This window comes from Vicia villosa, unplaced genomic scaffold (assembly GCF_029867415.1).
Source record: "Vicia villosa cultivar HV-30 ecotype Madison, WI unplaced genomic scaffold, Vvil1.0 ctg.000256F_1_1, whole genome shotgun sequence".
NCBI classification, from domain to species: domain Eukaryota; kingdom Viridiplantae; phylum Streptophyta; class Magnoliopsida; order Fabales; family Fabaceae; genus Vicia; species Vicia villosa.
The window spans coordinates 343,973-361,911 of NW_026705109.1; the positions used below are offsets into that span (position 1 = coordinate 343,973).

General features: G+C 38.0%; 2 protein-coding genes across 2 annotated transcripts; both read left to right on the forward strand.

Moving 5' to 3' along the window:
* The first annotated feature begins 14,535 nt into the window (after window positions 1-14,535).
* On the forward strand, window positions 14,536-15,963 carry LOC131626046 (uncharacterized). The gene has a single exon (XM_058896862.1). The coding sequence runs from the start codon at window positions 14,536-14,538 to the stop codon at window positions 15,961-15,963; it is 1,428 nt and encodes a 475-aa protein (XP_058752845.1).
* A 453-nt stretch (window positions 15,964-16,416) lies between these two features.
* LOC131626047 (uncharacterized) lies at window positions 16,417-17,355 on the forward strand. The gene has a single exon (XM_058896863.1). The coding sequence runs from the start codon at window positions 16,417-16,419 to the stop codon at window positions 17,353-17,355; it is 939 nt and encodes a 312-aa protein (XP_058752846.1).
* Window positions 17,356-17,939: the final 584 nt, after the last annotated feature.

A 17,939-nucleotide genomic window follows, 5' to 3' on the forward strand; every position in this document is an offset into this window, starting at 1 on the left:
ATTAATTTTTTTATGGTAAAATAAATAATATTTTTTAATTTTTAAATCATAGTATAAAAATAGATAACATAAATAAGCAACACAAAAAAATCAAGTCAAAAAGATTAATTTTACTATTTTTTATGAATTTTCAAAGTTGGTAAAAAATTTGAAATAAACAAGTGATAAAAACTAAGGTTTTGTTGCTGATGGGGTTTGAACCCTTGCCCTCAAGGTTGCAACTCAAAACCTTAGCCACTGAGTCAGGTGGTTGTGCTGATCATTGGGCCCAAACACACTATTATATGTGAAACTTAGTTGAAAATGGAAAATAAAATGAATTCACAAAAAGTCTGGGGGCGAAGGGGATTCTAACCCCAAACGTATGGGACACGCTTCAAACACACACAACCAAATGGGCTATAACAATATAGTCGTTAATAGAATGACAACCATTAAATATAAAATAAACAAATTTTTAAAATTTCAAATTTTCCACTTCATCTTCAACCTCGGTTCAGGCCATGGGAGCCAAATTCAAACTTTTTCAAATGTTGATCATTTTGGACAAAACAAAAGTGCATTCTACTCAGCATTCAAACACGAATCCAACCATATAAGTAACATTCATTTATTTAAACTCAAACACATGATTTTATGTAAAATGCTTAAGAACCCTAATTTTTCAATTTAAAATTAAATGATTAACACGCATGATTAATCCCTAAAACCTTAGGGTTTTTACTCCCTACATGATTCTGAGTCAATTGGTATCGAGCTTTATGCAAATGAGTACTTAAATGAATGAATTCAAGTTCCAGAAATGTACCTTTGAGCAAGTGATCGGATTTGGCCTTGGAGATGTTACAGGAGTATGTTAGTGACTTGGATAGCTTCACTAACTTCCAATGATGCTACTTGAATGCTTAGGATGGATTGAAAGTGCCTGGAACTATGAACCCGATGGTACCTACAAATAGAGAAATTTGAAATACAACAATGGATTCCAGGTGTTACAGTTGTTGGTTAATGGTCTGGACAACTTCAATATGATGTAGGGAAGGTGTTTGGATCAAAAGTTTGGACAATGTGTGTATAGAATGGAAATGTGAAGGTTAAGGCTTCAAAGAGTGCTTTAATGGAGGTTTGGTGATGATTTTGAGTTTGGGGTGTTTTGGAGGGTGGTGACTGGGCTTGGACAGCTTCTAAATGATGATTATAAGTTGTCTCAAAAGTTGTTTGACACTCAGAACTTATGAAACTCAAAATGACTAGTGAAATGCAAAGATGAGAAAATGGAGAATTTCAAGTTGGATTGTGACTTGGAGAATTTGGGTGTCGTTGATATCAAGAGAAATGCTCTCTATGTTAGAACAAGATTTGTTCTGATCAATATTCTTAGTTTTGATGATAACAATGTATATGAATTTTGTATGAGATAATGTGATACTCTAATACTATGCAATTTCCATTTCAGGAATTATATAAAGAGTATGCACAAAATTAGCGCAAGAAGCACTGACTCAGAAGGTTCAGCATGCAACGTCAGAACATGGTCTGGCAAGACATCAGAAGATGGTCAAGCAGAACCAGAACATGGTCTATGGAAGCATCAGAAGAACTTGAGATCAGAAGCAGAAGCACTGAAGTTCTCATGGTATCACGCTCAGAAGCACTTCAAGGTCAGAAGACAAGAAGATGCTCTGCACCAAGCTGTTTGACTCTGATGATATCCAAACGTTGTTTACACAAACATCAGATCAGAAGCAAGTACTAGCTGGCAGGCTACGCTGACTGACAAAAGGAACGTTGAAAGCTATTAAAGGCAACGTCAGTAGACACAGCGAAAGCAAGGCTCGAGGTAGTTGACAAAAGAGTGAAACATTAAATGCAATGCTGTACGGATCACGCAAAGCATTAAATGCTCCCAACGGTCATCTTCTCAAACGCCTATAAATATGAAGTTCTGATGAGAAGCTATGTTACGGATTACGAACTTGAATATAACACTCGATCCAAAAACGCTGAAACGCTGTTCAAATCAAAAGCTCTCAAACTTCATCTTCAACCTCACTACATTGCTGTTATAATATATTAGTGAGAATAAGCTTAAACTTAAGAGAAAATCACAGTTGTGATAATAGCTTTATAAGAAGCATTGTAACTCTTAGAATTTGTTTACATTAAGTTGTAAGAACTAGAGTGATCAGGTTGTTGATCAGTATACTCTAGAAAGTCTTAGAGGGTATCTAAGCAGATTGTTCCTAGAGTGATCAGGTTGTGATCAGTATACTCTTGAAGACTTAGAAGTTGTCTAAGTGGAAAACCATTGTAATCTTGTGTGATTAGTGGATTAAATCCTCAGGTGAGGTAAATCACTCCAAGGGGGTAGACTGGAGTAGTTTAATTAACAACGAACCAGGATAAAAATCATTGTGTGAATTGTTTTTATCTTACAAGTTTTAAAGCTACACTTATTCAACCCCCCCTTTCTAAGTGTTTTCTATCCTTCAATTGGCATCAGAATGCCGGTTCTAAGGTGCAAGCACTTAACCGTGTTTAGAAAAGATTCAGGAAGAGAAAACGCTTAAGTCAAGATGTCTGGTGAAAATCTAACAAATACATCTACATCTGGCTCTACTGAGCAATACAATGGAAATGGTAACAATGGTTATACTAGACCACCAGTATTTGATGGTGAAAACTTTGAATACTGGAAAGATAAACTTGAAAGTTACTTCCTTGGTCTAGATGGTGACTTATGGGATCTTCTGATGGATGGTTACAAACATCCAGTGAAGGCTACTGGCGTAAGGCTTACAAGACAAGAAATGAATGATGATCAAAAGAAGCTATTCAAAAATCATCATAAATGTAGGACTGTTTTGCTGAATGCCATCTCTCATGCTGAGTATGAGAAGATATCTAACAGGGAAACTGCCTATGATATATATGAGTCATTGAAAATCACCCATGAAGGAAATGCTCAAGTCAAGAAAACCAAAGCTCTTGCCCTAATCCAGAAATATGAAGCCTTCAAGATGGAGAACGATGAAAATATTGAGAAGATGTTCTCAAGATTTCAAACGCTAACTGCTGGATTAAGAGTTCTGGACAAAGGCTACACCAAGGCTGATCATGTAAAGAAGATCATCAGAAGCTTGCCCAGAAGATGGGGTCCAATGGTGACTGCATTCAAGATAGCAAAGAATCTGAATGAAGTCTCTTTGGAAGAGCTAATCAGTGCCTTGAGAAGCCATGAGATAGAGCTGGATGCTAATGAACCTCAGAAGAAAGGTAAGTCTATTGCATTAAAATCTAATTATAAAAAATGCACTAACGCTTTTCAGGCTGAAGAAGTAGATTCTGAAGAATCAGAATCAGAAGAAGAAGATGAACTGTCTATGATCTCCAGAAGGGTGAACCATCTCTGGAAGAGCAAACAAAGGATGTTCAAGAGCTTCAGAAGTTCAAAGAAGCCTGAAAGAGGAGAATCTTCTAGAGGCAGAAGATCTGACAAGAAAAAGTTTATCTGCTATGAGTGCAATGAGCCTGGACACTTCAAGAATTAATGTCCAAAACTTCAGAAGGAGAATCCCAAGAAGAAGTTTCATAAGAAGAAAGGTCTTATGGCAACATGGGATGATTCAGAATCAGAATCAGAATCAGACTCTGAAGGTGAGCAGGAAGACCTTGCACTGATGGCCACAGTGGATGATGGATCAGAATCTACATCAGAATCAGATTCTGAAGAGGTATTTTCTGAACTTTCTAGAGAAGAGTTAGTTTCCAGTTTAACTGAACTTCTGGAACTCAAGGCTCATCTTAGTATCAAATACAAAAAGCTGAAAAAGCTATTTGAATTTGAAACTAAGAAGTTGGAAGTGGAAAATTCTGAACTGAAGGAAAAAGTTTTAAAATTATCCAAAGATATTGGATCTCCTTCTGAATCAGAAAAATCCATTCCTAGTCTCAATCATATTCTAAAAGAATATGACTCAAGCTTCAGAAAGTTCCTATCTAGAAGTATTGGCAGAAGTCATCTTGCTTCTATGATATATGGTGTTTCTGGAAATAAAAGGATTGGCGTTGGCTATGAGGGTGATACCTCACAAAAATTTGAACCTGTTGATGATTTGAAAATCACATACAAGCCATTGTATGATCAGTTCAAATATGGCCACTCACATGATATTAGGCTCACTTCACATGCCAAAAGTTTTAACACTTCACATACCAAGAAGCATGTGACACAACCTAAAAAATATCATGCTGCCAAACCTAAAGAATATCATGATGTTCCTTCTGTTACTTATCATGCTAAACCCAAGTTCAATCAGAACTTGAGGAAAACTAACAAGAAAGGACCCAAGAAACTATGGGTACCTAAGAAGAAGATAATTTCTGTTGCAGATATCCTTAGCAGTAAAGAAGACAAAGCACAAAATGTCATGGTACCTGGACTCTGGGTGCTCGCGACACATGACGGGAAGAAGGTCTATGTTCCAAGACCAGGTGCTTAAATCTGGCGGAGAAGTCAAGTTTGGAGGAGATCATAAGGGCAAGATTATTGGCTCTGGAACCATAAGTATTGGTAACTCTCCTTCCATAACTAATGTACTTCTTGTAGAAGGATTAGCGCATAACTTATTGTCCATAAGTCAATTAAGTGACAATGGTTATGACATAATCTTCAATCAAAAGTCTTTCAAGGCTGTAAGTCAGAAGGATGGCTCAATCCTATTTATAGGCAAGAGAAAGAACAACATTTATAAGATTGATCTTTCAGATCTTGAGAAGCAGAAGGTGACTTGCCTTATGTCTGTTTCTGAAGAGCAATGGGTCTGGCACAGAAGATTAGGACATGCTAGTTTGAGAAAGATTTCTCAGATTAACAAACTAAATCTGGTCAGAGGACTCCCAAATCTGAAATACAAATCAGATGCTCTTTGTGAAGTATTTCAGAAGGGCAAGTTCTCCAGACCTGCATTCAAATCTAAGAATGTTGTCTCTTCCTCAAGGCCGTTAGAACTTCTGCACATTGATCTGTTTGGACCAGTCAAAACAACATCTGTCAGAGGGAAGAAATATGGATTAGTCATCGTAGATGATTATAGCCGCTGGACATGGGTAAAGTTCTTAAAACACGAGGATGAGTCTCATTCAGTGTTCTTTGAATTCTGCACTCAGATTCAATCTGAGAAGGAGTGCAAAATCATAAAGGTCAGAAGTGATCATGGTGGTGAAATTGAGAACAGATTCTTTGAGGAGTTCTTCAAAGAAAATGGTATTGCCCATGATTTCTCTTGCCCTAGAACTCCACAGCAAAATGGAATTGTAGAGCAAAAGAATAGGACTCTACAAGAAATGGCCAGAACCATGATCAATGAAACCAATATGGCCAAACACTTCTGGGCAGAAGCAATAAACACTGCATGTTATATTCAGAATAGAATCTCTATAAGACCTATTCTAAATAAGACTCCTTATGAATTGTGGAAGAACAGAAAGCCCAACATTTCATATTTTCATCCTTTTGGATGTGTTTGTTTTATTCTGAATACTAAAGATCATCTTGGTAAGTTTGATTCTAAGGCACAAAAATGTTTCCTTCTTGGATATTGTGAACGCTCTAAAGGCTACAGAGTATACAATACTGAAACATTGGTTGTAGAAGAATCAATCAATATCAGATTTGATGATAAGCTTGGTCTTGAAAAGCCTAAGCAGTTTGAGAATTTTGTAGATATAGATATTGATATATCAGAAGCTATAGAACCAAGAAGCAAAGTTTCAGAAGCTGAAAATCTCATAAGCAAAGAATCAGAAGATCAAGTTGCTGCATCTTTAGAGAATCTCAGAATTTCTGAAGAACCAACAGTCAGAAGATCTTCTAGACTCATCTCAGCTGACTCAGAAGATGTGATCCTTGGAAAGAAAGATGATCCTATCAGAACTAGATCATTTCTAAAGAATGGTAGTCAGAATCAGTGACCAGAATCAGAAGATGAAAAGTTCTATTCTTCATCAGAAGCAAATGCAATGCAACACAGCTGTCATCAAGTGTTTCTGATGGTGAACACGTGTTTGCACGAATGGTAAAAGCGTGAGTGAATCTGATGGGACACCGCCCTAGGTAACTGTGTAAATCATTTCAATTACCACGTTGTCTCACCTAACGTCACTCATCATTTAATGCAGTTGATTTCATTTGATTCTGTAATTGTTCAGTCTCATAATTTTATTGCATTCTTTTTCAAATCCGCCTCTATAAATATATTTCAAATCATAACGTTTATCTTTTTCGCTCCCATTCTCTCTCTCCTTGTGCATGCACTTTTGTAACCTCTTTGCCCTTTTCTCTAACCCTAAGCGCAAACCCAGAAATATTTCTTGCAATCTCAGTACTGTTTCAATGGCTGCCGCATCATCTCTCAACGCTGGTTCATCTGCTCCTCTCCATCTTCAAGAAGAAGATCAGCAAATTGTTCCAGTTATCGCCTGCTCTATTTCCAAAAAGGAGTTGGAAGTTATCTGTGAACTTATGGTAGACTTTGATAGTCTTGAAGAACATGAGTTTCATCTTAAAGAAGATATCATATTTCAAGGATGGACTTCTTTATTTGCTGAGTTCTGTGAACCGATTTACCCAGATCTTGTAAAAGAATTTTGGGTGCACGCTGTTGTGGCTCCTAAATCTATTCTGTCTTTTGTTCATGGGAAGTTTGTGGTCGTTACTGAAAACATCCTGAGAATGATGTTTAATCTAAGAAACCCTGAGGGTGCTCATGAAATTGATCTAAGGGCTGATTGGGATGAAGTGCTGGCTACTCTCTATAAAGACGTGAAGAAAACCAATCGTGTCAAGGGCATGAAGGATCTCTACAAAATCTGGACCAAGATTCTTCTGGGGTGTTTCTATCACAGGAAAGCAACCCATTCTGCAGATTTTGTAAACAATGAGCAGAAATACATTATGTATTGCATTGCCACTCAGAAGAAGGTTGATATTATCTACATAATCTTCAACCACATGTGGAATGCTGTGAGGGATTCCAGAAATGCTCTCAGAAAGAAAAAGTGCGCTATTATTCCTTTTGGAAGAATTATTACAAATCTTCTGGTTCACTCCAAGATTGTTGAGGATCTGGAAGCTCAAGGGACCATCAAAGATCTTGTTGTTGATACTGGGAGTTGCTTGAATGCTCTCACCTTGAGAAAGATGAGTATTATTGGTGTTGTCATACAAACCCCTCAACCTCTTCCTGGAGCAAGAAGCAGAAGAGATCCTGTTCTTGCTGACTTTGAGTCCTTCTTCAGAAGTGAGCTGCCAGAAGTCAAAACTATATATCTGAATTCACTCAAGGAAGAAGAAGGCAAAGTTGCTCCTGCTAAAGGTGGTCGCAAGAAAGTTTCCACTTCCAGGCCTGCTGCTTCAAAAGATGTTTCAGAAGCTGCACCTGATGCTGTTGTCAAGAAGGAAAGAAGGACAAAGCGAAAATTTGATCATCCTTCTGTTAACCAGGAAAAGGTAGTCCAAAGTGTAGCTGCTGCTACTGATGGTGTAGAGAAAGCTGCTCAAGAAGAAGTTGTTGCTGAAGAGGTTCAGGAAGTTGTAGTTGAAAATAAAGATAGTGAAAAGGAGACTGCTGAGAAGAAGAAGAAGAAAAAGAGAAAAATGAAAAATAAGAATGTGGAAAGTGAAAAGGCTGTTGAAAAGAAGAAAACAAGAAAAATAAGATTAATTATTGTTGATTCGGATGAAGAAGAAGTAGCTATGAATCAGCAAGCAGAAGCTGTGAATCAGCCAGAAGGAATCATTCAAGGACCAACAACTCTAGTAGTTGAAGGTTAGAAGGCTGTTGGTAATGAGAAGGAGAAATTGGAATCTACCAGAAGAAGAGAAATTTCTCTTGGGAAGGCAAAGATTGTGGAAGAGCCGAAGAGTAAGAAGCAGAGGAAACTGGAGGCTGTGTTTGAAGCTATTCAGAAGGTGTCCAAAGGTATACATCTCTCTGAACCTGATTCTGTTCCTGCTTTACATTTAGATGTTGCACCAATAAATGTTGCTCAAACCCCTGAACCAGTAAATCAACCAGAAAAAGCCCCATCAGAATCACCCATAAATGTCCATGTTCTCACACCTCCTTCTTCTCTTGTAACCAAAACTCTTACTCCTCCTCATTCACCCATCACAAATGTTCCAATTCCTTCATCTCCACCCACAACCAACCTTGCTTCTGACCAGGCCCTTGAAAACCCTGTCCTTGATATACAACCCCTTCAAACTCTCTTTCCACCTCACACAAATATATCCACTTCTCAACCCCCACCTCATGCAAACTATGAACCCATTCCTTCCACATCTCAAAATAATCCTTCTGTATCAGATGTTCCAGATTCTGCATCACATGAGCAATTGCTCCGTGACTGCAACTACACACCCAAGCCTCGTCCTGAAGCTGAGCTGGTTGTGTTAGAATCTGAGAATGAAGCAGAATCATCCTTCTGTTTGGATAGAGAGCCTCAACCCTATTCCGTCCCAAACCCAGATTCTCCCATAACCAAAATAAACTCCTGCCAAGAATACCCTATTGGTGTAATCTATGAAATGGTAAAGAGGAATATCAGAAGAATCTTTGATACTCTCAGAATAGTTTAAGATGCTGGATTAAATGATGTTGCTATGCGAAAATTCTGGAGAATCTTCCGAAGAAAAGCAGATGCTTATTTTGAAGAACTTCAGGAAATTTGTGTAGAACTTGCTCCACGACCTTGTGGAATTCTGAGGAACTATGAAGACTTCTGGTTCAGTCGTCTTGGAGGGAGATATTGCTTTGAAGAGAAGAAGTTCATTGATGAACTTGTAGAAGCGCGAATTTCTGCGGAAATGGAAGACAATCCTTGCAGGGATATTGTGGTCTGAGACCTAAGTATCCAGTTCTGACTGGAGACTTCAAGTCCTTGTTTGACCTTCTGAGGGAAAATCCTTCTGAGAAAGACCCCAATTTGGTCATTCCAGAAGTTGTTGACCCGCCAGAAGTTGAAGGTCCTTCTGCCCCAAGGAATCTTGCTGCCATTCTTCAAGCTCTTGAGAATGGAGATTCTGATCTTCCTGCACCTGTGTATGAAGAAGATGCTGATATGGGAGAAGTTGATGCTGAAGATCATCCTGCTAAGTCTATTCCTGTTGAGGAAAATCAAGATGATGATCTTACAATGGAAGCTGCAGTTCAGAATGTTGTCCCTCTGAACAGAAGTTGTGAAGCTTCTTCTGGTGAACCCTCTCTTCTGGTGAAGACTCTAGAGGTTATTCAGAAGAACCAAGCTGAGCTAGCTTCTCGTATGAACAAGCAAGAGGACACCAATGCCGAGTTCCGCTCTTTCATGGAGAGGCAGACTGAGAGCAATGCTGGGATTCATGACATGCTGGCCAAGATTATGTCTAAGCTAGGGTCGTCTTAGTCCTTTTGTGTCTTAGTAGTTTCTCTTTGTTTCTTGCATCTGTCTTCTATGCATCTTCCTTGTACTTTCTGACAATTCTCCTTTTGCAATCAATGAAAATTATCTTCTTTTCTCTCATATTGTTTTGTTTTTCATCTGAATCTTCTGTGTTTTTGATGTTATGACAAAAAGGGGGAGAAAACTGTGATAAATGATCTGATTTATATTATCAGTTGCTGGGAGAAAGTCTCCACATTTCTAACAAGAAATTGCAAGTTCTGTGTTTTTGAGTGTTTTGCAGGAAGTGGAGATCTTCTCAAAAGCTCAACATGAGAAGCAAAGACATGGGGAAAAGCAATTCTGTATGGAATCAAGCTCATGGAAATTGAAGCAAGCTGAGTGCTGTAAAGCTTCAAGATCAGAAGCAAGAAGGAAGAATGTTATGATATTCTGATGATAGAATATGCTCTAACTCATTCTTATTCCTTATATGTTCTGATGCATGTTTTAGTTCTAAATATGCTCTGAAACATTATTGTTTTTGCTCTGATACATATTATATGTTCTGATACATATATTATGTCTGATTCATTCATGCTCTGACTTTTGTCGTTTAGTTTGTTCTGTAACATTTCAGGATGTAGAGATGCTCTAATGATGCTCTGGTACATTCAACAATGTTCTGATACAATCTAGCATGCAATGATTCAAGAAGAAATTCAAGCTCTGAAGCTGTCCTAAGGAAGCAAGAATCAGAAACTATGAATGTTCTAAAGATCTAAGCATATGTGATCCTCTCAACTGAAATGGAAAATACTCAGGGAAGTCCTTTATTTATAAATTTCTTCCAGTATTTATTTCAGGGGGAGATTATTTATCTCAGGGGAGATTGTTAATCTCAGGGGGAGACATATTCACACACTATGTTTATATGCTTTTTCTATAGCTGTGTAATTGTCTTTAGCCGTCTGATATTCTGATTGCAAATTCATATCATTTATATATGTTTTTGTCATCATCAAAAAGGGGGAGATTGTTAGAACAAGATTTGTTCTGATCAATATTCTTAGTTTTGATGATAACAATGTATATGAATTTTGTATGAGATAATGTGGTACTCTAATACTATGCAATTTCCATTTCAGGAATTATATAAAGAGTATGCACAAAATCAGCGCAAGAAGCACTGACTCAGAAGGTTCAGCATGCAACATCAGAACATGGTCTAGCAAGATATCAGAAGATGGTCAAGCAAAATCAGAACATGGTCTATGGAAGCATCAAAAGAGTTTGAGATCAGAAGCAGAAGCACTGAAGTTCTCATGGTATCACGCTCAGAAGCACTTCAAGGTCAGAAGACAAGAAGATGCTCTGCACCAAGCTGTTTGACTCTGATGATATTCAAACGTTGTTTACACAAACATCAGATCAGAAGCAAGTACTAGCTGGCAGGCTATGCTGACTGACAAAAGGAACGTTGAAAGCTATTAAAGGCAATGTCAGTAGACACAACGAAAGCAAGGCTCGAGGTAGTTGACAAAAGAGTGAAACATTAAATGCAATGCTGTATGGATCACGCAAAGCATTAAATGCTCCCAACGGTCATCTTCTCAAACGCCTATAAATATGAAGTTCTGATGAGAAGCTATGTTACGGATTACGAACTTGAATATAACACTCGATCCAAAAACGCTGAAACGCTGTTCAAATCAAAAGCTCTCAAACTTCATCTTCAACCTCACTACATTGTTGTTGTAATATATTAGTGAGAATAAGCTTAAACTTAAGAGAAAATCACAGTTGTGATAATAGCTTTATAAGAAGCATTGTAACTCTTAGAATTTGTTTACATTAAGTTGTAAGAACTAGAGTGATCAGGTTGTTGATCAGTATACTCTAGAAAGTCTTAGAGGGTATCTAAGCAGATTGTTCCTAGAGTGATCAGGTTGTGATCAGTATACTCTAGAAGACTTAAAAGTTGTCTAAGTGGAAAACCATTGTAATCTTGTGTGATTAGTGGATTAAATCCTCAGGTGAGGTAAATCACTCCAAGGGGGTGGACTGGAGTAGTTTAGTTAACAACGAACCAGGATAAAAATCATTGTGCGAATTGTTTTGATCTTACAAGTTTTAAAGCTACACTTATTCAAACCCCCCCTTTCTAAGTGTTTTTATATCCTTCACTCTATTTATAGGCATAATTTAGGGTTTGTGGAGGGAAAAATTGGATCCATTTGAGTTCCCATGTGATACTTGTACCATTTTGCTTCTTCATGAAGAAACATGAAAGTTATGATTTCAATGAAAGTTACAAGGTTCAAGCATGCTTGCAATGACTTTATTCTGAACATTAGGAGCTTACTTGTGGTGTTTGTATTACTTTTGGTTCTGAAGAAACAATGTAGTGGCTCAAGAGAAGAGTTCTTGGTGATTAAAGCTACTTTTCAAGAATGGAAGTGTGATCTTTATGCCATTAATATAATGATCACTTGGATAATGCATTAGAAACTTGGATTATAGCTTAAAAGAGAGTGCAATCTTCTGATTATGGTGTTGCAAACAAGCAAGTTGACTTGTACTTTGAAGATTCTTCATATTTGAATCAAAATTCAAACTTTGTTCTTCACTTTCATGGCTTGAATTCAAGTGTTATGGTGCCCTATTTGCAAAATCATATCTCATAGCTCAAGTGATGAAATTCCATGCTAATGGTCTCTTTGAAGAGCCCTTGCTACATAGTTCAATCCACTTGTTAAAAATTTTCTCAAACTCCTTTTGGATCATGGTGAAAAATGGCCACAAAGTTGGAAGAAATTCATGTTAAAGCACCTAAAATTTCTTTTAAATTTTTTGAACATAAACTTCTTAATCCAATATCTCTCAGATTAATCACTTTTTGAAGAAATGCTATAAGTGACAAAGTTGTTTGTTTGATCAAAATCTACAACTTTCATGTTGGGAGATTTTTGAGTTTGTAGGTGAAATTTGAAGTTCCCAAAATGAGGTCAAAATCACTTAAAATCCTAATTTTGACTTTTGTTGATTTTTTTATTCTTTATTGATTTTCTTGATTTTCCTTGATCAAATGACTTTAATAATCATATGTTGATGATTTTGATCTTCAAAAGTCCATGGTTGACCAATTTTCTCAAAAGTTAAAGGTTGACCCACACAGTTGACTTTTTCCAAATGAACGGTAGTTTTGTGGATTTCACATGGATCAAGCTCTCCTCTTCAAATGAATGATATGAATCTATTATAATGTTGATTTGGAGACCCTTGAATCATAGTTTGAGCCATGGAGCCATGTCTTGATTCAAAGTCAACTCTCCAGGTGAATTAGGTCAAAACCCTAATTTTGGGCACCAAGTTTGAAAGTTGTTGATCTTGAATTAGGTCATCCTTGGGCTTTGATTTTCATGGGAGAACCATTTGAACATATGAGAATGTTTGAACTTCTTTGTGGGCCTCAAAAATCCTAATTTGCTCAGTCTCCTCTTGACCAGTCTCTTGTCTTAGAACACAAGCAACAAACAACAATTTTTGGTATTTTTGGTTAGCAAATGATGTATGCATGATGATAATGATGATGATGATCCTACTATTTGGGAATAGAGGGGATCTCAATGGTCAAAAATTGAGATACAACAACCAGGACCGGGACCGATGTTGTAATACTTGGTTAAATGACGTGGTTTATTAAGGGCCGCTACCTTGTAAAACAATACCATTTAATCTATAAATAGACTTCTTTAGATTTAGAAAAAAACACACAAATTGAACTCTCCTCTTCATTGTACATTTTTTCTTTTGCTCTTCCCTACATTAATTTGTATTTGTCTTATGCAAACTTAAAGATAGACTGAATTATCTTAGATATTTCTGTGTTTCTTTAAAATAATTTAAAAAATGTCCATATACACGATTTTAACTTCGATCCATTTCCGTGAAAAAATAATAATCCTTTGAAATCTAAGACTTTGTGCTTTTTAACATTATTTTTATCATCTTCTAGTCACTTTTGCATGTCTAGATTTTATTCTTTTGTTAGTGAGCCTATTTTTTTCTTGACCCACAGACACAAGACATATCTCTTATGCTCTAATTATTGAAAATTCTCTTAAAATGTGAAACAATATCCACGAGGAATAAATTGTAAACAAGACACATAACATAGAGAATGAAAAAAAGGAAATTAAACGATTCTTTCTCTGTTTCTATTGATGGTCTTTCTTTTACTATCAAAATGTCGGAGGATTCCTATGGTCCGATGAGAATTTCTACTTCACGTTTGGTCAAACAACAAAATTCTTTATCAGGGTCATCTTCTTCTTCTGAGTATGCTGATGGAGAGGAGAATGATGAAGTAGAAGATTTCCAGGCAGATAGTGATGCTCTCTCCTCAAACTCTATGGAAGGAAATAATCCCATCCTTTCCGCTGTCAAATCTGGAGAGGAGGTTCAGAAAGCTCTTTCAGCAGAAGTTGATCTAGACTTGGGAAAATCTTTTGCGGATCTTGATGGTAGTTTCGATGCGGCTCTGGGGGCGGCTAAGGCTAAAGTTTCTGCTTTACCTTTTGAAAAGGGGTCCCACCTATCCAGCGTACCTAAGGATACTCAAGTGAGCTGTTCTTTAGATACTTTTTTTAATCAAGAGAAGGAGTCAACGGCTTTCACCAAAAAGCTTAAGTCCAAATGTGTGTATGATTTTACTGGGCCGGCAAAAGTTAAGAAGGCAAAGCCCATCAAGAGAATTTTGAAGAATCTTAGCCCTGGAACCATTTTAAGCCATAGTCATGAAGAGCAGCTAGAGTCCGGCCCAATTTTGCATTTGGATGTTCCTCCTAAGCGCTTATCAGAAGAAGAAGAGGTCCTTTCAGCCGGTGCTATACTTTGCAGCGATCCCATCTCTGATTCTGATGTGGTCCATTGCAATAACAGGTTTTGGAACTGCATTGAATCGAATGTGGGAATTAAAGTTTGGGAGGCTATGGGGAGGTTAGGAATCAAGGATATCGAAGGTGGGAGAGACTATAAGAAGAAGATCGATGATATGGAAAAAGCAGCAAGGGAGAAAAAGCAGACTTTGAAGGAGACCGTCAAAAAGTTCCTATGATTATCGGAACTTTCAATATCAGAGGAGGTGGTAGCTTGATTAAGCGAAAGAGAATTAGTAAAATAATAAGGGAAGGAAGAGCAGACGTCTTTCTGATCCAAGAATCAAAATTGGAGACAGTGAGTCCTAGTTTGATTAACAGCATCTGGAGTTGTGATAGTGTTGGTTGGTCTTCGATCGATTCAGAAGGCAGATCTGGTGGTATTATAACTCTTTGGAATACCAACACAGTGGAAGTCATTCTAAGTTTTAAAGGGAAGGGTTTTCTGGGCATTAAGGTGAAATGGAGAGATTACACTTTCTACATTGTTAATATCTATTCTCCTTGCTCTTTGCCTTTAAAGAAGAAATTATGGAGGGATCTCTTAGAAGCTAAAGCTAAGTTCTCTGATGGAGAATGGTGTCTTGCGGGAGACTTTAACTCTGTGTCTAATAGCAGGGAAAGAAAAGGTAACTGCCATCTCATTAGACGTTCTGAAATGACTGGTTTTTCAGGTTTTATTGAAGATTGTAACTTGATTGATGTCCCTACGAAAGGTAAAAGGTTTAGTTGGTACGGTGGAAAAGGAGGAGCGATGAGCAGGTTAGATCGTTTCTTAGTTTCTGAGAACCTGATTGCTAGCTTGAAGATTGTGGGGCAATGGATAGGAGATAGAAATATTTCAGATCACTGTCCTATATGGCTCATGATTGATGACTCAAATTGGGGACCTAAGCCTAATCGTGTTAATAATGACTGGTTTGAGAACAAGGATTTCTTTTCTTTTGTAGAAAGCGAATGGAAGAATATTAATATCGTAGGAAGAGGAGACTACGTTATTAAAGAAAAACTGCGTTTGTTGAAGAGTATGCTTATGGTGTGGAACAAGGAAGTCTTTGGCAAGAGGGACTTGGAGATTGAAGAAGACATAAGGGCCATTAATGAGGCAGACAAACTTCTTGAATCCTGCAGGGAGGAAGCTTCGGAAGAGATTCTAGCCATTCGCAGTGAAGCTACCAGCCGTATGTGGAAGGACATCAGAGTCAAGGAGAACTTGATTTTTCAGAAATCTAGATCGAAGTGGGAGAATGAAGGAGATATTAATAGCAGATACTTTCATAGTTTGTTGAAGGAAAGGAGAAGAAGAAATTTTATAGGAGGATTGCCTACTCCTTCTGGCATAGCTCACTCGGTTCTGGATGTAAAGGCGGAAGTTCTGAGTTTCTTTACGGCTGCGTTCAAAGAAGAGGAAGATCAGCGCCCTGTTCCCGAAGGTTTGCTCTTTAATTCTTTGTCTCCAGAGGAATCTTCCTCTTTGGAGCTGCCTTTTTCTGAAACTGAAATCAAAGATGCAGTTTGGGCTTGCAACAGTTCCAAAAGTCCGGGGACCGGACGGATACAATTTCTTTTTCATCAAGAAGTGCTGGACTTTCTTGAAAGATGATATTTTTCGTTTTGTTAAAGATTTTCATGAGAAAGCTGTTCTCTCCAGAGCTATCTCATCTGCTTTCCTTACTCTTATTCCGAAGAAGAAGACTCCTCTTGGGCTGGAAGATTATCGTCCCATCTGTCTGGGTTGGTTGTCTTTATAAGATTATCTCAAAATTGCTCGCAGCTAGAATTAAACTGGTCTTAGACAGAATCATATCGCCTTCTCAAACTGCCTTTGTTCCGGGTAGGCAGTTAATGGATGGAGTGGTCATTGCGAATGAAGTTGTAGATTTCGCTTCAAAGGAGAAGAAAGAATGTTTGTTATTTAAGGTCGACTTTGAGAAAGCATACGACAGGGTCAGCTGGCAATTCCTTAGACATATGATGGACAGAATGGGATTCGGTGAGAGATGGAAACGATGGATGGAAGCAACTATATTCTCAAGCAATTTATCTGTGCTTGTGAATGGGGAGTCCAACGAAAGAATTCGTTGTCGAGAGAGGCCTTCGGCAAGGAGACCCTACATCTCCGTTTCTTTTTATTTTGGTGACTGAAGCTCTTGCAAGTTTGGTTAGGAAAGCTACTGCCAATGGAGATTTCAACGGTTTCCAGTTTAATGAGGAGTGCACGGTGGACATCCTTCAGTTCGCAAACGATACTTTACTTATTGGAAAGGGAGGATGGAAGCACATTTGGTGCCTTAAGTCAATCCTTAGAGGATTTGAATTGATTTCGGGACTAGGAGTCAATTATCACAAGAGCAAACTTATTGGTATAAATCTTAGTCCGCATTTCTTGTCAGCTGCAGCTAATTTTCTTTGCTGTAAGGAGGAAGAAAAACACTTTAATTTTCTCGGTTTACCCATAGGCGCCGATCCTAGAAGGATTACTACTTGGGTACCTTTAATGAAGAAATTTAAAGACCGTCTCAACTGCTGGAAGAGAAGGTTGCTCTCTCTCGGTGGGAGAATCTCTCTAACTAAATTTCTTCTTAATAGCTTGGCTATTTTTCATCTTTCGTTTTTCAGGGCTCCGAAGAAGGTGTGCAGCCAACTTAACACAATCCAAAACCGATTCATATGGGGCGGTGAAGAGAGCAAGCGTAAGATACATTGGATAGGATGGAATTATACTTGTCTCCCTTTGAAAGACGGAGGTTTAGGTTTGAAAAACATTGAGGATTTCAATTCGGCTTTGATGCTAAAGTGGAAATGGAGGATTCTTGGAGGTGAACAAGCTAAATGGAAAGAGGTCCTCTCTACCAGGTATGGGAACATTCAATTGGCTCTGCAAATCGATAGTCCAGTGAGATGTAGAAGACGTTCATCAGCTTGGTGGAGTGATATAAAGAAGCTGGAGAACCGGGTACAGCGGAGCATTGTTCGTGAACAGCTGCAATTTTAAGGTGGGCAACGGTATTTCCGCATCTTTCTGGAACATTGCTTGGTTAAGAGAAGCTCCCTTGAAGTCTCTTTATCCAAATCTGTTTGCTCTTAGTTCTAAGAAGAACATGAGTGTTGCTGAAGCAGGGGAGGATTGCGATAATCAATGGAAGTGGGGAAATCTCGGCATAGCTCTTCCTCTGAATTATGATGAATCTAACAATATGGCAGACTTAATTTCTGATTTGCAGGCTGTTTCTCTTAGGATTGAAGAACAAGATAGAATCTTGTGGAGAAACCTATCTAGCGAAGTTTACACGGCTAAGGATGGTTATAGCATTCTGTACGTTCCGCCTATTCCTATCGCGATTGTTACGGAGGCTGCTCAACTCAATGTTTTTGAAAGACTCTGGAGAACGAAGATACCGCATAGAGTTAAGGCGTTTGGATGGCGGTGTTTTTGGAACAGGTTGGCAACAAAGGATCAGCTTTTATTGAGAGGTTGTATAGATAATTCTATGGACCATTCCTGCTGCTTCTGTTCCACGGCTGGAGAATCCCTTCAGCATATCCTTTTAAGTTGCCCTTTTGTCAAGAAGATATGGG

Bases quoted from the DNA above. Each gene is read 5' to 3' on its own strand.
- LOC131626046 (XM_058896862.1), top strand. From the start codon at position 14,536: ATGATTATCGGAACTTTCAATATCAGAGGAGGTGGTAGCTTGATTAAG.
- LOC131626047 (XM_058896863.1), top strand. From the start codon at position 16,417: ATGGGGAGTCCAACGAAAGAATTCGTTGTCGAGAGAGGCCTTCGGCAA.